Source organism: Crotalus tigris, unplaced genomic scaffold, assembly GCF_016545835.1.
Source record: "Crotalus tigris isolate CLP2741 ecotype Arizona unplaced genomic scaffold, ASM1654583v1 scf7180000024429.2167931701:2281839, whole genome shotgun sequence".
Taxonomy (NCBI): domain Eukaryota; kingdom Metazoa; phylum Chordata; class Lepidosauria; order Squamata; family Viperidae; genus Crotalus; species Crotalus tigris.
Window position 1 is genome coordinate 2,162,892 of NW_024100596.1, and position 25,800 is coordinate 2,188,691.

Genomic DNA, 25,800 nt, shown 5'->3' on the forward strand with positions numbered 1-25,800 from the left:
GCTGAGTACAGCCGGTCAGCCAGCTACGGATCCATTTGGTAGTGATGCTGCCTAACCCACATTTTTCTATCTTGATCTACTTTATCAAATGCCTTACTGAAGTCCAAGTAAATTATATCCACAGCATTCCTCTGATCCACTAATTTTGTCACTTGGTCAAAGAATGTAATAAGATTTGTCTGGCATGATCTGTTTTTGACAAACCCAAGTTGGCTTTTATTAGTGATTTTGTTTGCCTCTAGGGGTTCGCTGATTCGTTGTTTGATTATCTTTTCCAGAATCTTCCCAGGTATGTCAGGCTGATAGGTCTGTAAACTGATTTACAGTTTTAAATAGAGTAACAAGTGAAAGGGAATGAAGGAATTGATACATTTATTTGTATTATTTGCATGCAGGCACATTAATCTCATATTGATATGCCTCAACTGGCTGAAGATTAAAAAGGGATGATAGTATGGTAACAAACAATTGAAAGGCAATGAAAAATTTAAGGAACTGAATGCCACCTGACTTTAAGAGGTGCAAGGAAATAAAGATGGAGCCTTACAAGAACACTTGGAAAATCTATTCTCTATTATCATGTCATACAGAATACGGAATAATGGGCTTAAAATATAGGAAGCAGATTTCAATTAAACACCATAAACTTGTCAATATTAAGAATGGTGTGACAGAAACAAAGGTTCCTTTTTTAAAAGAAATGTTTGAGTTTGTCCTGGAAAAGCCATGGACATTCCATTAATTTATCTTACACGTGTTTCAGCAGTTCCAGCTTCATGAGATGGAATCCTTGCTTCCTGCACTTTAAATCCTGTCCTGCTTGAGTAGAATATCAAACGTAGTTGTTTAAAGTTGGTCTATTTCATATTTAATAAAGTCTAATATAAAATACTGTCTATATTAACCCTCAGAGTAACTTGCTATAATGAAATTAAAAAATAGGCCATAAAACAGTCAAATAGTTTCAATCAGGATCATTAAAAAAAAAAAAAACCCGTTAAAAGCCTAACGCCTTCGGTCTCTCTCCAATGCTTTCCTAGTGAGGAATCCAGACCAAGTTCTGACCACCTTCTTCCGCCCCCACACCGGCTCGAATGACATTTCCTTTACCCAATCCCGTTGTGGGCTACGTCATCTCCGGATTGGCTGGCGATAGCGAGCTCGAGGCCCTGATGAGAGGCAGAGCGCGAGGAGGAAGGTAAGATGGCGGATGTTGCTGCGCTGAGCAAAAAAAAAAAGTGAGAGCGGATTTGGGGCTTTTTTTATTTCTCTTCTCCCCCCCCCCCCAAACCTGGCTTTTCCTCCGGCTCCGCGGAAAAAAAAGGCAGTAGGCGTGGGGGAATGGTATATGGCCGAGGGACCGGAGTGCCTTCTCGTTCGGATTGGGGAAGGCTTCGCCCCCGCGTGTCTGAATCAAGCGAAGCTCTCAAAGCGCAAAGAACAGAAGGCGGCGGCAGCGGCGGAGGAGGGACTTTTAATCCCTTTTAGGGTAAAGAGGGAACATGTTTTGTATGAACTTTAATACGATAGTATTAGGAAGACTCTCCATCGTTTCCCCCCAGCATTCCACGATCCTCGACATTGTATAAAGATCTTCGGTCTGGTATTTAGTTACAAGGAGCCGCAGCTGCTTAAGCGGTTAAAAAGGGAGGAGGGGGGGTTTAAATGGGGGGGGGGAAGGGAACAAGGAAATGCCTAGCCAGTTGAGGAACTGGGACAGGAGAAGAAGAAAGGTCGCAAGAGTCTATTTACATTTCTTGCCTTTTCGGGTTCTGGTCGGGGTAGTGTGAATTGTTTAGGATTGCCGGTAGCTGTATAAGTCTGAAATATAGAATCTGGCGTGATTCAAGATTGATCAAGCTGAAAGCTTGATAGTCAGAAGGAAAATGAAATAACCTTGGGGGAGAACAAAGGGATTTTATAGTAGCAGAAGTGACTTTTTTTTTTTTTTTACTTATGTCAAATCTGTAGTAACATGTTCCTTACAGGCACTGGCATGAATAGAATTCGCATTCATGTTTTGCCTTCGAGTCGGGGGCAGCTCACTCCTGTGCCAAGGCCGCAAGAAACCTTGTCCTGTGCCTTTGCTCACCGTCCATGCTCTCAGCCTCGTTTGGAAGGACTCGAGTTCTGCATTAAGCATATCCTCGAAGACAGGAATGCACCCTTCAAGCAGTGCAGCTATATTTCCACTAAGAATGGCAGGAGGTGCCCAAATGCAGCTCCCAAGCCAGAGAAGAAAGATGGGTATGCATTCTGTATGTTCACATTATCTCTAGAGATGAGCTGAAATTTTGTCTTCTCTCTTCCTCAGCCTTTGAAGCAGATCAAGCCACTTTTTATATTCTAGGTCTAATGAAAATAATAGAGTACCGTATGCGTAGAATAATTGTGGAATATCTTAAAAGTTACATTCATGCAGTTATATCATCCTGTGTCAAGACTGGATGCAAACCATTTGTATTGTGTTCGCAGGTATATTTTTTTTTGCAGAACATTAACCGAAAAGAGTTGCATGCTAACATATACAAAAAGATTTCAGGTTCAATCTGGTATCTCCAAGGAAATTTGAGGAAGGATGAAGGTAGGGAATGCTCTTGAAAAACAATGCCAGTCAGGAAATATGGTACCTAAATAGATGAGCAATATCTGTATTTCACATGAGGCAGCTTTCTTTGTTCTAAAGCAGGGATCCTCAAGCTTTGCAGCAGGGGGGGCGGAGGAGAGCAGGGATGGTTCTGCACAAGCAGCAGACAAGCTCGCTTTACGTGTTTGCACAGCCCAGTTCCAAATGGGTCATGGTCCAGGGATTGGAGACCTCTGTTCTAAAGAACATTTTCATTATTTTAGAGTTTTTAAATAATTCCAGAGCATCTGTTGCTTAAAAATAAGTTGTCACATACCTGTGTATAATTTTGAGGTGGTTGGACAGTTGCACACACTTCCTCCCAAAACATCCAAAGTCAAGTTTGTCTTGTAGACTTAGCTCAGTGCTAATCACAGGCTTAAAGATTGGTACAAATTTAATGGTTAACTGATTAAAATGAATAGTATACAACATAGCACATTTAAATAAACTAGAGTTATTCCTAAAGAAATATTTCTATCCAAGTTCTAAATTATTAAACATTTAGAATCTTTGTTTTTCAAAGCCTTTGGATTGGTGTGTAGAACTACTGTACAGAGATCTTTGAGAAATGCAGTGAAAGTTACAAAACTAGCATTGAGATTAAAAATAGATTAGAAATTTAAAAAATTACAAAAGAATTTAAACTGACTGCTTTCACTCGCTGGCTACAAGAAGGAAGAAAGGAAAAATATGATTAAGGTTTCAAAATTCTCTTAGTATAGCCAAGTCAATCACTCAATCTTGAGATGTCTGTTTCTTGACATGGCTCAACTTGAAAGGTTGACAGTTAAATTGACATTCTTTAAAATGTTGTTAGAAAAATCTAAATGCTGTCCTAAAGCATTGTTTACAATACAATTATATAGACTTAGATGAAATTTTTGCACTTGTGTGGGAACAAACACCAAGGCACTTCCGAGTTGAAAGGATTAACTGGTGACATCACAGTTGCCTGAGGGACGCCCAGTTGGAGGCTCCTTTCACATTCCTGGCTGGAGCAAAGGACGAAGAGAGAACTCACCCCAGCCAATAGCACCACATAGCACTCAGGTTTTGAACATGGGCTTGCTAACCTCCAACCCAGTATACTAACTATGAGAGCCATCGTCCGCCTAGATGAAATAATAATTAGGAAAGATACAGACCATTTATATAAATTATTAAGTTAAATTTATATCCTGTGTTTTGTACAGAAATTTAAAGCAGCATATAAAATTCTATTTTTGCCAACAACAATCAAGTTTGGTAGGTTCGGCCGAAAAAACTCTGGAATTTTGTTTGTTCCATGGCTGTGAATTAAAGCAAAGCATGTGTTCTGGATTATGGAATAAACTAGAATGATGGATGTCATTTACTTACGCCAGTTTCACTTATTTCACAGCAAATTGGGATTCTTTGGGAAAAAATGGAGAGATCCCAATTTCTGGCTGTGTCTGAAATTTGTTTAGCTTTAAATTCCGAGTCATAAGCCTTTGTTTGTGCATTCTCCTTTACCCTTTACTCTCTCCACAATCATGAGGAATACACCAGAAACATATATTTCCATTTTAAGTAATGGTTAAAAAATTTCATTAAATCACCATTTGTTTGAAACTTGCTCATTTAGAAGTTTTACTAGTCTAATCCAATGTTAGCAATAATGGAATGGGTTCTTGGGTCATGTAACAACTGCATGAACAAGGTCCTGTTGGTGGAATGTAGATATCTGCTTGATAAATGTTTATCATAGGGGTGTATGTGATTCTCAGACATTGTTGAAATCTGGTTCTTGTCAGTGCACACTTGTGTTGACCATTGGTGAAGAAAAATGGGAATCTCAGTCAATAGTGTCTGGAAAGCCACAAACATCTTAAGTTCAAGTAGCACACATTGAATATGAAAGTACTGTATAGATTTCTAAGTTTACAGCTTTCTTAGAAGAGACTAGGACTGAAGACTTCAATATACAGACCTTTAAGTATAATGTGTGTTTTTTGAGAACTAGAGCGTGTTAATAATCCAAACTGAAGACCTTTAGATGTATTGGGATCATTATGGAAATATAGACCCAAGACATTTAAAGGGCATCCAGTTAGGGAAGGCGACTTATAAGAAGAAAGTATATATTTTTTGTTTTGGAGGAATTACGTTTAGCAATTTTTTATTGTTCCTTTTCTAATTTGTACCATATAGTGGTTCCCTTCATTTTGGTTCCTTTTTTCCCAAATGCTTAAGGGCAACATCAGAATTGCCTGCTTCAGTGTTTAATCATAATTCACACACTCTTATGAGTGTTTTGTTTAAATTTGAACTCCCAATGCACTAGTCTCATTATGGAATCCTTGCCTTTGGCCTACAAGGAAAAAGACTTAAGTTTTGCTTGCTGACAACTTTAAAGGATGTTAAATGCTTTAGAACAGTGGTCATCAACCTTTCCACCTTGGTGGCCCGGCGGGGGGAGGGTGAGTGGGAGGAGCATGTGCACAGCTCCATTGATGTGAGCAATTGGCACACCCACTCTCCACTTGCGCGAATGGAGCTTCACATATGAGCGGAGGGCACTTGTGTTCACACGCGCAGCTCCAGTCCTGTGAATGGAGGGTGCTTCCGTGCAAAGCTCCATTCTTGAGAATGGAGTTTTGCACCCTCTGCTCGTGCGAGTGGAACTTTGTGTGTGTGCACTTGCCTGCCGGACTTGCACAAGTGGAGCTTCTCGCGTGCACTTGCCCATTGTTTATGCAGCCCGGCTTCAAACAGGCCGCAGCCTGGGGGTTGGGGACCCCTGCTTTAGAACGAAGTGGTGGCTTCCACTGAAATTCCATCAGTTCTCATGAAAGCCTTGAGAACACCTGCAGACTTGGAGTTAGGAACTAAGATTAGCAGATGGCTGTACCAGACGTCTCCCTACCCCCAAAGGAAAGAAAAGGTTTTCCCCATCATAGTCCTAAGTTGTGAGAACTGTAAATTGGGTAACCAATATGACTGGCCCAATTTTATGACCTTTTTGTAGCAGTTGTTAAGCAAGTACTGTGAATCAGTGGTTTGCTGTGGCCAGTTTTGCCAAAAACCTGAAATAAATGGTTTTGACAAAAGTGATGTAAAACATGGTCATGTGACTGGAATGCTACAATCAGCCATAAATGTTCATGTGACCGTGGGGGGCCTCGGCTGTCAGAACTTCGGAACTGGGATGTAAGTACCCCAGGGAGAGCCTTGTAACTTCAAATGGTCATAAATCAAGGACTAGCAATAAATACTAGTACTACTATGAGAGTATAATAGTACTACTGTTGCAATAGTACTACACCATAGTATAAAGACTGTGTACTTTAATGTAAAAATCTTCTATTAAAAGGAAATGGGTGGTAGGGAATCTGCTATAAGTGATTTGGGAAGAACTTAGATTGATTTCATCAAGGTGAAGAAAACAGATGAGACTGAGGTAAAGGCAGTCTAGCCTTGTAGGAGAAGGAAGCAAATAAATTAGGATTGAGATGAACATGTCAGCAGGAGTGATTAGGCCAACGTCACTCAAACTGAGCAACTTCCAGGTATATTCACTTTATTGATTCCTACATGTTGCTTTAAACAGTATAGAAGCCAGGTGTTTCTTTGTTAGATATTTTGGAAATTACAATGCATAACCTGTTGTTTCGCCTCTCTACCTAGTGTGTCATTCTGTGCTGAACATGCCCGCAGAAATGTGTTGGCCTTGCAGGCTCAGATGAAGAAGTCTAATCCTAGCCCTGTGAGAGAGTCTCTTCTCTGTCAGCTGAGTTCCTATGCGAAGACGGAGCAGGGCTCTCAAACTGTAGAAAATAACCGTAGTGAGGGCAGCAGGATATTGGGTAAGCAGAAGAGATGATAATGTTATCTTGGGTATTTTTTATTCTTTTAAAATTAGATGCAAAGGTTGAATTTTATGTAGCTTGGTTATATTCTAACAACCCTCTTTCAATATATAGTTTAAAACAGAGATCCCCAACCTTTTGGCCACCAGGAACAAGTTCCACGGAGAAAGGTCCAGTTTCACCCAGTACTAGGTTAAAATGCTTTTAACTACATGGGCTTATTTCCCTTTACTGTTTTTTAATAATAGGTTCAGCTTAAATATCCTGGGAAGTCACAAATTTATATTTTAGCAAGGGGCATTGACTCTGCATTCAGAAGTCATAGAATATACATATTCTGTTTTGTTTACACTGTTTAATTTATTGCTCTGGAAGTTACATTTAACGTTTACTGATGAATGCTATAAATTATATGGACCATTTGCAGAGTAATATGAACATTGGGAATGTCCTGTATCAGAGAATGACATCCCTTGCTTTGGTTTGTTTTTACAGAGATCTCAGTCTTAATTTGAGAGCTCTCTGCAACTAGCCATCTCAGTTTTCTAAAAAGAATTTGCTGTTACGTCCCTGAAGGTAGTTGGATGAAGAATGGAAGAAATTTAAAATATTAAGTTGATAATGGATACAGCATATACTAATTGCTGGATAGTTAAAAATTACATGTGGAGGTGATTTGGAATTTGTTAACTGTCTTTGTTGTTTATACTTTAAAAAACCTCAACCGTATAAGAATCTATTCTTTCTGCCAAATAAGCTGACCAAATAAATATGTTGGTGATGGTACTAGGATTATTTCCTTACCAAATCAAGGTTAAATTATAGATGTATTGGTCTGACATTTAGGCTCAGTGGTAAATAGAAAAGTGAGGTTTTCCAATGATGCTCTAGTGATTAGTTTTAATGCAGAGTTTAAAATTAAATTAGTATTTTATGGATATTCTTTTGTTCTGATTGATGGACGTGCTTATATCAACTTATAGAAGTGCATGTTCATATGAGACTTCCACTCCAGTAGCTCTGTTTTAGTTTATACTGATGACTTTACACTAATTTTACTAAAGAATGTAGACTATCAACATATTTTTCTTCTCTTTTGTTTTTCCAGATGAAGACAGCTGGAGTGATGGCGAGCAGGAGCCTCTTACTGTGGATCAGACATGGAGAGGTGATCCTGATAGTGAAGCAGATAGCATTGATAGTGACCAAGAAGATCCTTTAAAGTAAGTGTCTTGAGTAAGGTGTGAACTACGGCTACAGAGTTGTGCAGTAGAGATGGAAGTTCATTTCCCAAAAAATTATTTGAGCATCTATTGAATATGAGCTTTCAAAGACAAAGTTCTTTCTTTAGCATGATCCTTGCTCCCCCAGAACAATTTGGGTCATTCTTCCCAGCATCAGTCTTGACTAGTTCTCTTTTTAGTAGCACCTGAATAATTGATGATGGGGTATATAGATGGGAAGCTTCTGGGCGTTCAAATGTTCTTAAACTACGAAGTGCAGTATCCCCTATCATTTGACTTACTGACTGATGGTTGAAAGTTGTGGTTAATGGCATGTAGAGGACCTAAGTTTCGTCAGTCCTACTTTGTCCATAAAAAACCAACCTGTACTCATAAATGCATATTTTGAATATGTTTACCATTACCAATAAAAGCAAATTAATGTTGACCATTAATCTACATCTAAATGTTTTGTTTGGCCTGTCCCTGTTTTCTGGGTCACTTATGAAATGTATATTAGTCCATAACTTCTTCATTTATGACTTTGTTTTTGGCCCCAATAAAGTTTAAAATATTTCTATGTGTCTTGTGGAGTTATTCCGCATATGTAATTTGCCATATGTTCTGGTGTGCAACTAAAATGCAACTGGGTAATGTATCAACCACATTTTACATTAACTAAAAATTATAAACAGTTGTTGAGAGTAAGCCTGGTAGAATGCATTTTTGAAGGCTGTCATCTCATATTTTCTCATCCTTTAAAGTGTATGAAAATATTTCAGATAGTGATTTGTACTTAGGACAGTAACTTTAAGCTGTAGAGGTGTAGCCTCCTAAGCTCTTGAGGGAACTCCAGGAGATATTGTGTTGAACTTCTTCAAGTTAGCATTTTGGTTTCAAAATGTTTTGCATTAAATATTCCCTGTTGAAGGTCACAGGTCTTGCTGATTGATTTCTTTGCTTTTAAATAGCTTACTTTTGTTACCTGACACTGCTTTAGGTGATTCTCCATGTTAATGATTAGAGAGGATGAGTTGTGATTGGATCCTGTTTGTGCAGACATGCTGGTGTGTATACGGCTGAGGAGGTGGCACTGATCATGCGAGAAAAACTGATCCGGCTACAGTCTCTGTATATTGATCAGTTCAAACGGCTTCAGCACCTTCTGAAAGAGAAGAAGCGCCGGTATTTGCACAGCCGGAAGGTGGAACATGAAGCCATAGGTAAATGGCTACAACTCTGAACATAAGCTGAAGACATCACAAAATCTGGTGTGAAATTAATTAGAGCAGCCATTTTACCAAGAGCTTAGAGCTTGGGGACTACTTTTTTGTAGATATGTCTTGATTTTTCTTGCCTGTTAATATTTACTTGAAGTGGTACTTGTTAAGAGTAATGTTCAGATTAATTAGAACTCTTCAGGATTTGAGCATCATCTGTTCCTAAAAATAGAACTGCATTGTAGCCACGAGTGAAAGAGAGCTTCATATACCACTTGTCTGAATTCAGAGATCTGTTGTAATCATTAAGATACTATTTGGGTCCTGTAATTAATAAAAACGTCATTATTTCATGAATTTTGGAAGAGAAAGCGCTTGCATAAATATAACCAGTCAATTATCCTATGAGACTAGCTAAGGAAATATTTAATTGTTTCAAAAGTTATTTTAATTAGTTCTAACAAAGTGCTTTTATATATGTTACAGAATAGAGTTTTTGAAATACGTGTTCTGAAAACATCACTCCAAAAGTTTTCCATGACCGTAGTGCTGGAAGATGGTTTTTCCGCTAGATTGCAGCTTGGTTCTTTTTACCTTTTTAAAATCTCGTGAAGCGCTACATTTATCCTCAGAGTAGTAGAACCTTACATACATCGTGTTTTTGCAGAACAGCGATGGGCAGCATTTCAAGGGTTGGGGGACGCAAGACGGCCTTCCAATCTGACCAATTCCCAACCTTAAAATTCTTTCCAAATGGGCTAGCGTTAGATCCCAAAGGAGCTATTTTAGGCCTTAAGGTTGAGAGGGGTAGGGGTGGAGAGAGTGCGTAGTGGAAGTAGGAAACCTAAAACTGAAAATCACACTATTGAAATACAACAATACAAAGTGGGGTGAAGGAAAGCTTCAGGTTGCTCATCCCTGCAGTAGAATTACGGTGATCGTTTTGTATTTCTTCTCTGAAGCAACAATCAAATCTGTAAGAATTGAGCTAAAGCAGTTTCTTTCCCAAAGCAGAAAGGGTAAACTCCCAGAAGAACTCTTTTGCTCTGTAGTAGAAAGGTATAATACTTTAACTCTACATTGAGGATGCACTGTTAATGTCTTCCAGGTAGCAGTCTCCTGACAGGCCCGGAAGGTCTTCTGTCTAAAGAACGTGAAAACTTGAAGCGGTTGAAATATTTGAGGCGTTACCGACAACGCTATGGTGTGGAGGCTCTTTTACATCGGCAGCTGAAGGAACGCAGAATGCTTGCTACAGAGGGTGCTGGCCAGCAGGTAATTGAGTTACTTGCTTCTCTGTTTGGTCCAGTGGTGGTAGAAAGTGCGTGCCTGATTGTTTTATGAAAGCAAACTATAAAAATGAAAGTAACTCTGATTTCCAGATACTGTATGTGCAAGCTCCGTGCCACGGTGCAGAATTCAAAACCAAGTGTTTTCAAGGTAACATCAATTTGGGAAGAGTAACATTCCTTCATGATGAGGCACTTTTTAGCATGCTTTTTATGCTATTAATAAATTCAGTCTGTTGTGTGATTATGAAAACACCTAAGCAGTTGATGTGTATATTTCAGAAGCTGATGTATGACTGAAATAATTCATATTAAAAGAGTGGCTTCTCTAAAAGATTGTCTTGTGTTTGGTTTGTATCCTCCAGGCACACACTACCCGTTCTAGCCAGAGGTGTTTGGCCTTTGTAGAAGATGTTCGATGTTCCAACCAGTCTCTCCCAATGACAAGACATTGCCTTATTCGTATCCTTTTTCTCTCCGGTGTTAGTATTAATACTTGCCACAATTAGACCAATTAAACATCTCTGAGTTTTTTAAACTTAGTATCTTAATTTTTTTAACAAAATAATCTTTAATCTTAAAAATAGAACATTTAAAAAATTAAAAGTACAAATTAAGAGGAAAAAAATCATTTTATATTTATGAATAGTCACTGATTTACCAATGTATTTACTAAGATACAAGACATCTTAAAATAGTATCTATTCTGATTACAGAATTTCTGCCATAGTAACACATATTGCTGCATCCTTTGATTGGTAGAAAATATCTTTTCCAAAACAGATAGATCACACATTTATGACAACCATTCCTTTGGTGTTTGGAATATTTCTTAATATCGTTCTTTTTGCCAGGTTCGATACAAACTCAATTCCTGATAAACAGTCAAATTCTAAAGCTTTGATATGTGATCTTTGGTACTGGATGGGGTTTTATTACCCCAGAGAGACCCACTGCACAACCTGGGGATCCTGCTAGACTCTTGGCTCTGCTCAAGGAGCAGAGGACAGCCATGGCTAGGAGAACCTTTGTACAGTTTCATGTGCACCAACTGTGCCCCTTCCTGGACCATGAGGCTGCACTCATTGTCACTCATGCCCTGGTAACCTCCAGAATAGATCATTGCAATGTGCTGTACATTGGGGCTGGTCTTGAAGAACATCCAGGAGCTTCACCTGGTGCAGAATGTGGCTGTGTGGACAGTTATTTATGTGTTTAGTAATCAAATTTATATAGCCGACCATTTTACAAGTGACTTGTAACATGTTAGTGTATATCTCTAGGATGGCACACGTTGCTCTTCTGTTCCATGAGCTACGTTGGCTGTCAGTTTGCTTGATGCAATTCAAGGTGCTGGTTTTGATCTTGAAATTTCTATATGGCATGGGACCGGGCTTTTTGAGGGCCATCTTTTCCTGGTTACATTTACCCATCCCATCAGGTCAAGCAGAACGGGTATGTTCTGGGTTCCTTCTCTTAAGGAGTTCCATCTGGTGAGAATCAGGAAACATGCCTTTGCTGTCCCCCCTCTCCCCCCATCATTCTTTGGAACTTCATTCCTCCTGTGTTCAAATTAGCCCCATCTTTGCTAGCCTTTTGGAAAACCCAAATGTAGTTCTTCCATCAACGCTGAGAATCCCATAGTAAACCTGCAAGTGGCTATATTAGGCTAAGTGACTGTTCTCCCACTCTCTTGGATTTTCATGTCTTTAATATTTATTTTTATTTATATTTAATGTTTCTTGAATTGTTATATGGTTTTAATTGGTATGATGTTTTTAAATTGCCCAGTGTCAAATGGGCAGCTATATAAATTTGGTAAATAATAACAATATAACATTAATATATTTAACATTTAAATGTAAGATTTAAAAATGTTCCCATAAGTCTACTATACATTAATATATTACCCCAAAAAGTTACTAAATGATCATATGACCATTTCACATTTCTTAGACCTCCAGCATAAAAAAATACATTCTTTGAGGAGTTTAGTGCATTCTACATGCAATTTCTTGATGACTCAGTCTTAATCTCAAAATCTCTGTTCAGTATACCATTTTAACATTTTAGGGACTTCAAGTCGCTACTGTGGCTTTTTGGGAATTTCCAGTTCTTTAGTCCATGTTTGAATTGTCCCAGAAATGTTCACTTTAAAAATATTCTGATAAAGATATATTATAGGCTTTATTTCTGTAATGGATTCTGTCAGGCAATAAAGCAACTCAGATGACCGTGAGGCAGCCAAAGCATCTGGTTCATATTGACCTATTAGAACATCTTTAAGCTGAAGATATTTCCAATGTTGCCAATAGGGAAGATCAAATTTAAGTTGGGAAAAACCTTAAAATTGTCATTATATAATACAGAGATACCACAGTACTGTATTCGATTGTTTAAAAATTAATTGAATTCGGTACTCAATGCATTTTGAAGCAAAAATCTTGTCCTGGTACTCATCTTTCTCCAGCTACTCGATGTACAAGGTAAAACTTGCTGGCATCAGCTGATTCGTGACTCCCTACTCCTTTCGATTGAAATAAAGGGTCAAGGTAAGTCATGTGGCTTGCTTGGTATTCATTTTTAGTACTTGTTGCGCCTCCCGGAACGAATATCAGACAAATATCAAGGTACCACTGTAAATGATCTAAAGGCATAATCCCAGCTTCCACCAAACTCATCAGTAAAATGATTTTCCACCAATTCTTAAAGTAGATTTTTTTTTTGCTCAAAGTGTAAGATATTCATGAGTATTATCAAAACTCAGTTTATGTCCCAATATGGCCCAAAGATTTCTCGCCATTCAGTTTAATGCTTTTGTGCTTTTCTTGGCCCTGAATCAAGGCTGGTGGCTTCTTGTAGCCTCTGGTTTCAAGCAGGAGCCCAAAGAAGTGACTTTCTATGGTCTGTTGACTGTTCCATAGCTTCAGACTTAAACTGGAACAGTCAATTCAGTGGGAAGCAACAATAAAACCTCACTAAATTACAGTTAAGCCAGAGCCTGAAATAAAACCAAATTGTTTGGATCACTTCAGTCCCATGTGTGAATGTATATGAAAAGGCATAATGTTAACTTTTAAGCCAGCAAAAAGTAATATTTAGAATTCACTTGTTCTAGTCGGAAGCTTGTGGACTAAGCTAAATTCTATTGTAAATTTATTTATTTTTTGCAGGAAATTACATTTTCAGTTACTTATTCATATATAAATGTTGATACTAAAAATTCAGCATGTTTGTGCAGTTTAGACACCTATTTTTATTTTGAAGCTAGAGAACAGAATCAGTCCATTAGTATAGAACAGTACTCCAGTTCTAAATCAAAAGTTGATTTTTATTATTGGTTACCAGATTATACTAAGGTATACAGAGCTCATATTTAACTCCAATATTTTCTCTCACAAGATTCTCCAAGGAAAAAAGTGTTAAAGTTCCCCTTTATTTCCCTAGTTTATATATCAGTGGTGGGAAACCTATGGCACGGATGCCAGAGGCGGCACTCAGAGCTCTCTCTGTAGGCATGCGCGCCATCGCCCCAGTCCTAGGCCTTCAGCTGGGTTTTATAAAATCTTTTCGCTTTAGGCCTCCGCTGCCATGTGCAAAAAAAAAAAAAAAAAAGTTCAGTCAATCAATTTCAACTTCTCGCGGGGAAAAAAAAGAACTTGCAAAGTTGGAATTGATTGATTGAACTTTTTAGTCCCACCCAATCTGCTGTTACCACCGCACCCATGCCCAGCCAATGGGCCACACCCAGCCAATGGGCCACACCCAGCCGGCACTTGATGCATAAATGGGGTTTGGGTTGCAGTTTGGGCACTCAGTCTCTAAAAGGTTCGCCATCGCTCTTATATATAGTACGTTTCCAAGGTCGGATGACTGGCTTAAAGGTCTGCTTTTTATACCTACTGTGTATTGCAAATTTTACCAAATTTCCTTGACTCCATCTTCAGATATTTGCCAGGACACCAATCAGCTCCTATTTAAATTGTGCCAAGGGTCAGAAGAAGCACCCTGCAGCAAACCAGTGCCTGTAAACCTTTCTGAAAATCCCTGCTGCCCACTCCATCTACAGCTACCACCTCAGATGTATGTTCCTGAACAGGTACTGTGTGTTCCTGAAGAACTGGAAACCGCTTCCACGGATCTCTACTTGAGTGCAGCTGAACTCCGTCCCACGGAGAGTTTGCCACTGGAGTTCAGTGATGTAAGTATCTTTATGAGGCACTGCAGAGGGTTTTGGGCATGAGGCTATATACCAAGGGATATAGAGAAAATGTGAATACACATTTATATAAAACTTAATGATATAAGAGAGACTGAAAGCAAAAGAGATGTAAACAATTAAGAAAAGTAAGACAATCAGAGCTACAGAATGAAATTGTCATTTGTCTATTCAGTGTGTAAAACAACAACAGGAAAAGAAGACTACATTCTCAGTGTGTAACACGGCTTTTCTGAATATCTGGTTCAGTTCTTAGTGATTTCCCATAGGCAGTGAAAGTTAATGTTTCTAATGATACCGTACAATAATGGGTAGGCCACTTACTACTGTATCACATTTCCTATCCCCTTTATAATTCTTTAAAGTGATTTGACTTGTAATGGTATTCAGTTGGGAAGGGCTGAAGAGGGTTTGAGAGTTTGCACTGGGTATTTTAGAATATCTTCGAAAAATGAGAGTATTAAAATCCGTATCTTGGAATTCTTAAAACCTTTTTCTACTCTATCCACAAAGAGTGCATTTTTATTACAGGTAATCCCCGACTTACCACAATTGAGCCCAAAAAATTATGTTGCCAAGCGACACAATTGTTAAGTGAATTTTGCCCCATTTTATGACCTTTCTTGCCATAGTTGTTAAGTGAATCACTTCCCTTATTCAGTTAGTAAGTACATGGTTGTAAATCTGGCTTCCCATTGACTTTGTCAGTAAGTAGCAGAAAGTGATCACATGAACCTGGGACACTGCAATTATTATAAATATGAGTCTTGCCACACTTCTGAATTTTGATCATGTGCCCATGGGAATGCTGCAACAGTTGTGTGATAAACGGTCATGAGTCACTTTTTTCAGTTCTGTTCAATGCTTCAGTCACTGAATGAACTGTTGTAAGTCGAGGACTGCCTATAGTTTAATAGAGTGCTCCATATTAGTCCTAATAGGAAGACATTTATCATCTGCCCAATCATTTTAAAATATCTTCCTAGTTCAGGCATGTCAAACTGCCGGGCTGCGGGCGGGATGCGTCACACCGAAACTGCGTCCACCCCATTGCTGGCAATGGGGGAAAAGTCGCGATATATCACGCGACATCGTGTGACGTTGCGAGTTTGACATACCTGTCCTACATAAAAGCCACATGTCTTTTTGAGGCAATCTTCTAGAGAACCTTTTTTTAATTAAAATACATTTCATTATAAAGTGCTGTCTAATCAGCAGACGCACCTGGCATCCAAGTACTTTGAAAGCCTTGCTCAACAAACTGGCTGCTCTGGATCTATAAATACCCCTTTTAATTTCATCTCACTTTTTTTTTAAATAGGGAAACAGAGGCATACCCTCTTAAGGCAGCAAGCCTACCCAGCAAACCTACCTGGTAGTCCTTAATTTACAGTCACAATAGAACCCAAAATTTCTGTTGCTAAACAAGGCAATTGTTAAGTGGTTAAATCTACACTATTTTGCAACCTTTTTGCCGGAGTTAAGGGAATCACTGGAATAGTTAAATGAATCGTACGATTGTTAAGCAAATCTGTGTTCCCCCGTTGACTTTGCTTGTTGAAAGCTGGCTGGGAAGGTTATGGAAGCTGATCACATGATCCTGGAACAGTGCAGCTGTCGTGAACACATGCTAGTTGGCTAGCATCCAAATTTTGATCACGTGACCATGGGGATGCTGCAATGATCATAAGTGTGAAAGCTGATCATAAGTCACTTTTTTCAGTGCTGTTGTAACTTTGAATAGTTGCTGAACGAATGGTTTTAAGTCAAGGACTACCTGTATAGGATTATTTAGACAGTATCTTTATCCAAAGTTTAGAACTAGCACCCGCTGTATTAATAGGGTATTTGTCATTTCTTACAAATGAAGCCTCCTTCCATCATATTAGTGTCTTATCATTTTAGAAATTCTAGATGAAATGAAGCTTAGGGTGCTTAAAAATCAAATTATTTCATCCTTTTTAATTGAAAAGTTGTGAGGCTTATTTTTATGCCTCCCTATGTGTTATGTACATACAAAAATTGATTGGGAGGGAGAAAAAAAAAACCTAATGGCACGCAATGTTTCCCCAACCCCAAGTGGGCTTCTTTGTTATTCTCCGATAGGATTTGGACGTTGTTGGAGATGGTATGCAGTGTCCCCCCTCTCCTCTGCTTGCTGATGCTTCTGCTGCCCTTGAGAACCAACTGAGCAAAAATATGGCCGAAGCTCCCATCATTGTCTGCTCAGATGAAGAATCTATTCGACAAGGATTTCCAACACCGGCAGGAGGAGGAGGTTTTCCCAGACAAATTACACCTCTTACACCAGAATCTCCACAAGAGCGATCAGTGCAGGTACTGTGCCCTAGGTTTGGAGGATTTCTTCTGGTGGGCTTCTTTTGTTTTATGAGTAGCTACTGGTAGTTGTTAAGTGTTACTGTTAGAACAGCCTATTCTATAAAGGCCTCCTTGAAAAAAAGCCAGCAAGCCTTTTCATATACACATGTGGACCATAAAGAAAACAAGGAGCCAGTTTTGTTTGTCAAGGGGATTAGCCATCTGCTCACTGCATGGGTTGGGGGAAAGTTTGAGGAAAGGATCATTACCTCCCTCCCCCCCCCCCCCAAAAAAAAAAACAGCACAGCATAGTAGCATGGGGAGGCTTAGCAACTAGCAGGTGGTGGAAGCCTTTGAATTGCCAGTGTTTCAGTTGGTAAACAAGCAATTTCTCTTCAAATGTCTTTTCAGCTGCTTTATTTGTTGACTTGCTTAAGAGTATGGACAAATTTTGCAAACAGATTGCATATCTGTGAATCTTTCTTATTTTCATAACATCCACAAAGAAAAAACATTGATATCTGGTTGAATTATTTTTTAGTTGATTAATGTATTAATATGATTGCAATTTGTATTATCATTATGAAAATTACAGGATCAATTATCTATCTCTATTAGAATACACATCATCCTGTGACAAGTGGATCAAGGCTGGAGGACAGTAAGAAAGATGAACCTTCGACCAATGGGAATTCAGAACCAGCCGCTATCAACTGAGAGAAAAGATTGTCTCCCTGTCTGACAAAGCATCTGCTGCTCTTGAACTCCTTTTGGCTTCCAGTGTTTTGCCATCTCTCTATTAAATCTCTCCCAGATTTAATGTCTATCTGGAAAACCATGTGAGAGGCAGCTTTAGCATGTTTGAGTGACTTTTTTCAATTTCATTCAGGGAATGCCTTTTGATTTCCGGTATAAATGGAGAGAAAACAGGAAATCTTAATGTTCAATTAATACAAAAAGCAAAAGCCTCTGCCTTATACATAGTCATAGGCCCTGATAAGAGGAAATGGCTTAGAGTATTTTCCATAGTTGAATTATTGGGAGTGTATTTGAAGTCACAGGCTGAGCCATGCTAAAAGCAGAACTTTTTATTATCTGTACTGTACACTAGCCTGTTGATGTATAATGTGCACATAGCTGGGTTTTTTCTCTTTTCCTTTAACACTGAAGCTCGTATAAGCAATTTTCCACTTCTACATTGTAATGTGTACAAATCCCTTGTAGTATGAAAATAAAAATACTGGATACATTTTACAGCTTGCTCTTCTAATCTTATGAAGTACTTAGTTCCTTTGCCAAACACTCTAGGGAAAATAAATTGAAGAGCCAATTTAAAAATGATTATTTGGACCCGAGTAGAAACAGGAAACACAGCAAACAAAATACTGCGTATCTTGCACTATCAAAGGAAGACAAAATTAGTTTCTTTGTTCTCTTTTGATGCAAACTTGAAACATGTCAAATCTTGCCAATATTACTTACACTCTCCTTTTTGTTACATCCAATATTGGGCAACATTTAGGTGATGAAGGGCATGGATGGAAAATTAGCAAAGTTCCCTCAAAGTATTGATTCTGTGCCTTAATATTCAAAAGCTTATATTGTTCCTCTGCCTTCACACGGAAGCTAATGTTACAAAAAAACTGAAAATCTTTGATTCCTTTTTCCTGAATGAATACTGTGCAAAATCACTCACATTCAGACTGTCTACTGGTAGTTCTCAACTTTCAAGCACAATTGAGATGGGAATACATTGCCAAGCTCCATTGCTAAGTGATGCAGTTGCAAAGCAGTGCCACATGACTGCATCACTTAGCAATAGTAATCCCAGCACTACCCAATGCTGTCTTTAACCAAATTTGGCCTGTTATTAGCTGATGACCACCTGATCCAAATCATTCTGGGTTTGGTCCCTCCTCCTGTAGTCATGAGCCTCACTAAGGTACAGGCTGCCTCCCAACTCCCAATTGCCTATTCCTTCCCATCTCTGCCCTTTTGGCTGCCCTGCACACTACCTTGCAGGTTGGCAAACTGCTCCAGAACCACAAGCTCGGGGGCTTTTTGGCATGCCACGACTCTGGGGCTATAGGAAGCCCCTGAGCTGCAGCACAAAGCTACAGCCACCCTTGGAAACTTCAGCTGGCACAACAGTTCTGTGCAAAAGGGCTCCTGGTGTGCCAAAGCTCTGGGGCTGCAAAGACGCTCCAGAATTGCACTTGCAGCGTGAAGCCCTTAACAGCATAAAACTTAGCCCCAGCCTGGGGCAGCTGCAAAGCTGCAGTCAGTGTTTGGCCTGGCCACTCATAAAGTAGCTGCTGGCCACATGAGGCCATCTAGAGAGAAAACCTCTTATGTCTGGGGAAGAAAGCCATGTTTGGCAGCAGCTGTCTCTGCAAAGGGGGTTGGGTATGCTTGGTCAGCTGCAGTAGCAGAAAGAAAGCAGAAAGGAGGGGGCCAAAAGGGCATAGATGGGAGGGGGATAGGCAGATGGGAGATAGATATGGGGAACTAAAACACCCCTGCTATTTTAAATGTGGATAGGCTGCCAAGTGCCCAAAATTTGATCATGTGACTGAAGGGGCTGCAACGGTCCTAACTTCGGGTGCCATTCACTGCTGCTGTAACTAAATAGTAACTGAACAAATAGTCATAACAACTACCTATAGTTTGCAATGAGCTCTTTTGGAAATGTTCCAAGTTCAAAAAACGCTCTTCCCAGCTTAACATATTTCCAGGGTGGTTTAAGCAGACCGTTTCAGCAGAGGTGACTGTTTGAAATTTGAAATGAGGGAAATTTGAAGCATTTTTCATTGTGCTATAGTCGCTCCCTAGCATTAGGTCCCTGTACAAAGCAGCATGCTTATGCTTGCTTTGTTAAGTTATCACTGCCTCAATAGGATAGTTAGCTGCCATGTACATATACAGTACGCACCCTATCCATTCTGTATGGTACATTATTATTTCCAAAGCATTCCTAGATGCCGCTTCATCTTTAACTGCATATATAGCTTAATATATATTTCTAATTCCTTTGAGAAAAACTAATGTGTTTGCTTAGCAACACGTTTGTTCTTTATGATCAGTACTGTCATTCAGCAATGTCTGACTTGTAGCTAGATGCTGAAATTTTAGTGGACTGTCTTTTCACCATCATATTAATGAACTTTGGTCAGGTGAGAGGAACTCTGTTTAAACATGTAATGGCTAATCACCGATTTTGGCAAAGATCGACAAAGTATAATAGTACCATTATAAAAATGGCCATGCAACTATAAGATCCAGCATTATTGGGAATTATAATTTGTGAATACAGTAGAATACAATTTACTCCGCAAGCCATGGTTAAATAAACCATAACAGCCCAGTATATGACATAGGTCATTAATCTCATAAGAAGAATAAGGGGGCCTCCATTCTCTCCTGTGTTCTTACAAATCTTTAAAGAGACGTTTAAATCACAAGAAATTTGAGAAAGGCAAAAAATCTGCTAAGCCAGATAGGCACACAAATTTTCATAGAAGGTTCAAAAGAAGTATGACAGTTTGCCAGCAGGAGAGAAAGAGACAGTAGAACAGTATTTTTCAATCTTGAGAATTCTGGGAGCTGAGGTCCATGCATCTTAAATTTGTCAAGGTTGAGAAACACTGCAATAGAGGCTGTAAAGTTCCACTGCATCTCATCCAATTACTTAAGTAGATGACACCTTATGCAATACCAAGCACATATAGAAGTAACAAGGTTATTAAAAAGTATATTATTGGAGCTGTAACAGATCTGTAAGAGATCTAGTCCTGAGCGCCTGTTGTTAGTGCCAGACTGTTGTTGACCTTGTTATGGATGCTTTGAATGGCAAAACAACTGAGTAAACCATTTGTTTAGTGACCGAAGCTACTATGACAAAAAAGTGGCTTATTACCATTTTTCAAACTTACAACCATTGCAGCATTCCCATGGCCACGTGATCAAAATTCAGATGCTTGGCAACTGGCATGTATGTGTGTCAGTTACAGTGCACCAAGGTCATGTGATCATCTTTTGCAACCCTCTGACAAGCAAAGTCAATGGGGAAGCCAGATTCACTTAACAACTGGATTATTAACTGCATTGATTCACTTAAAAACTGTGGCAAGAAAGATTGTAAAATGGAGCAAAATTCACTTAACTGTCTTGCTTAGTAACAGAAATTTTGGCTCAGTTATGGTCATAAATCAAGAACTATCTGTATGACAAAGTCTCCAACAGTTGAAGTCAACCCTAGAAGCATCTAAGAATTATGGGGAAGTACAGCACAAGTCCATTCTGGGCTAAGCAGCATTCAGTTTTTCTCTCCTCATAGTTCCACTTTTGCTAGCTATGCCTTTGAGCCCCAAAGATGCTTTTTCATGAGGCAACTGGACTTTGTTTTTCTTTGAAGACATTTTGCTTCTCATCCAAGAAGCTTCTTTAGCTCTGACTGGATGGTGGTGAATGGAAGGATTTATACTCCTTGCAGACAACTGGTCATTTGCATTCTTTTAGAGAGTTGTTGATGCATCCTGAAGGCTTATCTGTTGTCATCAGGATCACCTGAGTATTAGAAATAGGTGTGGAACTTTCTTGGAATTGTTGAAAGGACTGTGTTGTAGACTGAAGATAGATGATGTCGTATCCCTCCCACTCTGATATAGATATGACATCTTCTATCTCCAGTCTACAACAGCCCTTTCAACAGTTCCAAGAAGGCTCCACAACACAGATGTCAAACTCGCCGGGTCACCTGATGTGTCATGACGTATCATGACTTTTTTTGCATTGCCGGGGTGGGCGCAGCCTATGCATGATGCAACCAGCCTGCGGGCCAGCAGTTTGACACTCCTGCTCCACACCCATTTGCACTACTCAGGTGACCCTGATGACACAGATAAGCCTCCAGGTGGCATCAATGACTTTCTAAAAGAATGCAAATGACCAACTGTCTGCAAGGAGTATAAACCCTTCCATTCCCCACCATCCAGTCAGAGCTGAATAAGTTTCTTGGATGAGAAACAAAATGTCTTCAAAGAAAAACAAGAAAGTCCAGTTGCCTCATGAAAAAGGATCTTTGGGATAACTATGACCTGGATGACTGAGAATCTCCATAGACTATACCTTTAAGGTGAATCAGCAGGGATGCAAAGACTGCGCCCACTTTTACAGGTAGGACTCTTAACAAGAGTTCAATTTGTAGGAATCAGACAACAGCTTTACAGTATTTGTGTTTAATGAAAACTTTGATATGTTGACTGCCATGTAGTGGTCATCCGGATTTTTGCATTCCAGGTACAATATTGTTCCAATAACTTAGGGTTGCCACAAAGAAGATGGAGTCAAGCTATTCTCCAAAGCACGTAAGGGCAGGACAAGAAGGAATGGATGGGTAGGAAGTCAGCATCCCCCCCCCCCAGAAAAGGAAATATTTGGGGGATATTTAAAAAAGGCAGAATATTATATTTACCCAAAGGAATAATAGAAAATCTTAGACAGAAACCAACCCCCTCTTCCTGCCCCAAGCAGAAACCACCTCTGTAGAAATGCAGATTTGATCATTCTATTCAAAAAGACTGGGGCCAGGAACCTTGCAGCTGATGGGATTAGAAAGACAAAGACTCCTAAAAATCTACATCCTCCCCCCAAAATCTAGACATGACCTTTAGGACATAATAGGGTTAACCTACCACCAATAGAATACCAAAAGGGCATAGTGAACCCCAGGTCAAAGTTCATTGCACAGGAACAGGAAGAGCCTCCAATCCAATGCCACAGGAACAACTCCAAACACAAAACCCAAAGAAGGTATAAAAACCCACCACTCCAGCTCCATTTTGTCAGCCACCTCAGAAATACATGCTGTGTCACTGAAGTTTCTGGAAACTCAATAAACTGGATCTTCTTTCCTAAAGCAGTCTCCATTTTCTTATTCCCAGCTTGGACTGGATCTGAAGATTTTTCTTTCAACAGATGGAAACTAATCAAGAGAGAGGCAACTTAGAACTAAGAAGAAATAGATGTGTATTTTGAATATTAGATTCTGTTATGAATTGAGATAAGAGAAACTTTGGTTACCTAAAGCCTGGAAATTATAAATATCAAATGTTAAATTTGAATTTTGATGGGAAATTAAAAATTGGGGAAAAAATCAATAACAGGACATTGATTGTCTATAAATATTGAATGTAAAAGTAATTAAGATATGTATAAGCTAAAAATTATTGATAAATATAATGTTTTTACTTAGTTGATATAATAAGAACTGTATTAACTTAAATATGAGATAGTAGATATTAAAGGAAAAAGAGAGGAAATATTTGATGTTGTAACTTGAGAATTGTACTGGAGATTTTTGTACGTTATTGAACTATTGATTAACCCAGCCACCATGTTGTTTTTTAAATACTTAGATGTAAAATTAGAAAATTAATAAAATATTTTTTAAAAAAGACTAAGAAGAAATTTCCTGACAGAACAATCAGTGGAACAACTTGCCTCCAGAAGTTGTGAATGCTCCAACACTGGAATTTTTAGAGAAGAAATTGAACAACCATTTGTCTGAAATGGTATAAGGTTTCCTGCCTGAGCAGGGGGTTGGACTACTAGACCTCCAAGGTCTATTCTATTCTATTCTACTCTACTCTACTAGTAAAGATTCAACAAGGCCAGGTTACTTACGCTGCACTCTTAACCTCAGTGGGAAAAAGCTATAGTCTCATTTCCTTAAAAAGGAAAGATTTAATCACAGCCTGAAAAGTGAATCATGAGATCTTACTGCAGAGTCTTTTATGTGAACAAGTCAGAGCTGGTCATGGTTTAGGATTCAATATGTTGAACTAGGATAGATACATTTGCAAAATCATGTTAAACCTAGGTTAGCCTTAGCATGTTGTGTGAACATCGACCATAACTCACAGAAAAAGTTGCCAACCTACATTGAAAAGACCCATGTGGTCTCTAGAATCTTAGCTCTTTTCTTTTAACCTTGTAACAGTTCATCCTAAAACTTGGTACTCAAGTCCCTTATCACCATATTAACAGTATGGCAGGTTAATAATGAAAAGATTGGCGGCTTAAGAAATCAAGACATCTCCAGAGAAGGTTCCTCCCTGGGAGGGAAAAACAGATTCAGGCTGAGCTCAATAGCAGTAAACTGAAAAGCTAATAAGCACCTCAGCCCCTTGCTTGTCCCTTCCAACGAGTCAAGGCTTTCTCCTTTCACAGCAATGCTGTTGCTGTTGCTACCGCCATCGTGGCGCTACCGGCACTTTACTAGGCCTGGAGCAGCCAGAGGAGCGGTGATGTTGGTGCTGCCGCTAAATGAGAAACATCTGGCGCCAAGTAAGCTTGGACCAGGCACCCATTGGCTGTCGCGGGTCAGCATGCAGGGAGGAGTCCCGCCGTTTTAAAGCCATGACATCACTTTCTTCAGAAGCGGCCTTCGGAAGCGAGAAACCGGGGAAGTCGCCGTGGTGGCTGCAGGAAATGCCGCGAGGTGCCTGCGGAGCGATCTCCGCTGTTTCGGTGGCACTAAGTCCCGTTTGCCACAAGTAATACCGCAGGGTGAGTTGCAATGGAGAGGTATCCGCTCTCTTCGCTGCTCTGCGGCTATTTCCGGAGCTTCCCCTCCCACCGGGGCTCACTCCTGCAGGCCGATTGCATTGCCGGGGGATGGGGCGGGAACCCGATGCTCACCCTCTGCACTAGATCCTCACTGTCTCGCGCTGGGGGCCGCCCCCGAGCCCGAGTTTGTCCTTGGCACTCCCGGAGTGGCGTTTTTGAGCAGCTTGATTAATTTGAAGTGAAGGAAACACAGTCTATCCATCCAGGCCGAGTTTTCCTTAGGAATTGAGCTAAAGTAGGGTAGGCTAGTTTGTAATTACGGGTGTCGTAGGAATCCAGTCAGCTGAGTTATTTTGGCAAGCCACGAGTGCAGAGTTTGGGGCTAACGCAGATGCAGCAGAACCTACATTCACAACGATACGTTTGTCTGTGGTTGATTCAGTCCAGTTGCTTGAATTCGTGAGACATACTAAATGGTAAACGGTGCGCACTCCAGGCAAAATTAGCACGCGGTTAGCTGGAGTTCAGTGTCGTGCGAATGCAATTTCTGCAAGGTTTAAGTGGTGCTCTCGCTAGAAGTCGTTTTGCGTATCTCAGCCATGATTTTAAACTGTGGCTTGTGGATAAGCAACAATTGGCTCGGTTCACTCACGGCGCTAAGCTTTAAGAGGGCTTTGGCTTAGTGATGATCCCAGCTGTGGAGTTCAGAGGGACTTGATTCCGTAGAGGCGGTGCATAAGACAGACGAGCAGCTAAATGTTGCGATCTATGGGACTGTCTTGCTTAAGAAAAGGAAAGATCCTCTTCCGATGAGTTTATGGGACGAATTGTAGGGCTACGATTCATTTTAGACGTTTGAGTTTTACGTTATATGACGTTTTAAGGGATTACTGTTTTTATGAACTTTACAGGCTTTTTAAAAAATTGTCTTTGAGGCGACCGAGTCTTGGATAGGGAGGTTATTTGACTGCGATAAACATGTTAAGATTATTATATGGGTATTTTTTACGAGCAATTCTGCAGTTCCGCTTCTATTTCTGCATCTTCCTTCCAGCCACTTTTGCGGAACCAGTGGGTGCATTTCCCCCTGTGGCAAAATAGCTCCTTCCTTGAAGCCCGCGGACGCGCGCTCCCTTCCTCTCTCATCTGCCTCGCGCTAGGGAAAGGGCTCATCCTCCTAAAGTTAAGCCGGATCTGCCCGCTGCTCCAGGTGGTCGTCGGAAGGTCGTGGGTTTTCGTTTTGGTAAATACCGGTAGGCAATCTTGGCTCTTTTATTACTCGTGGACTTCAACTCCCAGAATTCCTGAGCCAGCATGGTTCTTTCTGCACACATTGTTGAAGAAGAAAAGCCATTTCACTTCTTCACTTGTTTCATTTAAGAAGCATAAATAGGTTTCCAAGTTGAATATGTGAATGCCTATTGTGTCTTCCCCCAACTATGCTGAGGTATCAGTCATGATTCTTTTCAAACTGAACATCTAGGATCCATGTGAGTGATGAA

At 39.8% G+C, this 25,800-nt stretch overlaps 2 protein-coding genes and 1 non-coding gene across 10 annotated transcripts in view; all 3 read left to right on the forward strand.

Annotated features, from left to right (window-relative positions):
* The first annotated feature begins 826 nt into the window (after window positions 1-826).
* On the forward strand, window positions 827-17,983 carry KANSL2 (KAT8 regulatory NSL complex subunit 2). Of its 7 annotated transcripts, none has more exons than XM_039330600.1 (11): window positions 827-1,198; window positions 1,989-2,247; window positions 6,278-6,456; window positions 7,568-7,682; window positions 8,742-8,905; window positions 10,011-10,177; window positions 10,557-10,673; window positions 12,662-12,743; window positions 14,139-14,392; window positions 16,517-16,747; window positions 17,348-17,983. In XM_039330600.1, exons 2-11 carry the CDS (start codon window positions 1,997-1,999, stop codon window positions 17,444-17,446), a joined length of 1,659 nt encoding a protein of 552 aa, XP_039186534.1. In that variant the 5' UTR covers window positions 827-1,198; window positions 1,989-1,996; the 3' UTR covers window positions 17,447-17,983. The 7 variants fall into 7 exon arrangements, with proteins under 7 accessions (XP_039186534.1, XP_039186533.1, XP_039186536.1 ...); XM_039330599.1 differs by having other exon boundaries at window positions 1,179-1,238; XM_039330601.1 differs by lacking the exon at window positions 827-1,198 and adding an exon at window positions 1,287-1,489.
* On the forward strand, window positions 13,020-13,161 carry LOC120302368. Its single transcript, XR_005555117.1, has one exon. It is a non-coding gene; the product is annotated as a small nucleolar RNA SNORA2/SNORA34 family (small nucleolar RNA).
* Window positions 17,984-24,156: 6,173 nt separating the features above from the next.
* Window positions 24,157-25,800, forward strand: part of NCKAP5L (NCK associated protein 5 like) — a 48,440-nt gene continuing 46,796 nt past the window's right edge. The window contains exons 1-2 of one of the 2 annotated variants that reach the window (XM_039330610.1): window positions 24,177-24,298; window positions 25,353-25,551. The gene's annotated coding sequence lies outside the window, so the exon portion shown is untranslated. Of the gene's footprint in view, window positions 24,299-25,352; window positions 25,552-25,800 lie in introns of both variants that reach the window. The other variant, XM_039330608.1, reaches the window with a different exon arrangement.

Coding starts and splice junctions, on each gene's coding strand:
- KANSL2 (XM_039330600.1), top strand. CDS start 1,997: ATGAATAGAATTCGCATTCATGTTTTGCCTTCGAGTCGGGGGCAGCTC. Junction 7,683..8,741: donor GACCAAGAAGATCCTTTAAA/GTAAGTGTCTTG, acceptor CTGTTTGTGCAG/ACATGCTGGTGTGTATACGG. Junction 16,748..17,347: donor CACAAGAGCGATCAGTGCAG/GTACTGTGCCCT, acceptor TATCTCTATTAG/AATACACATCATCCTGTGAC.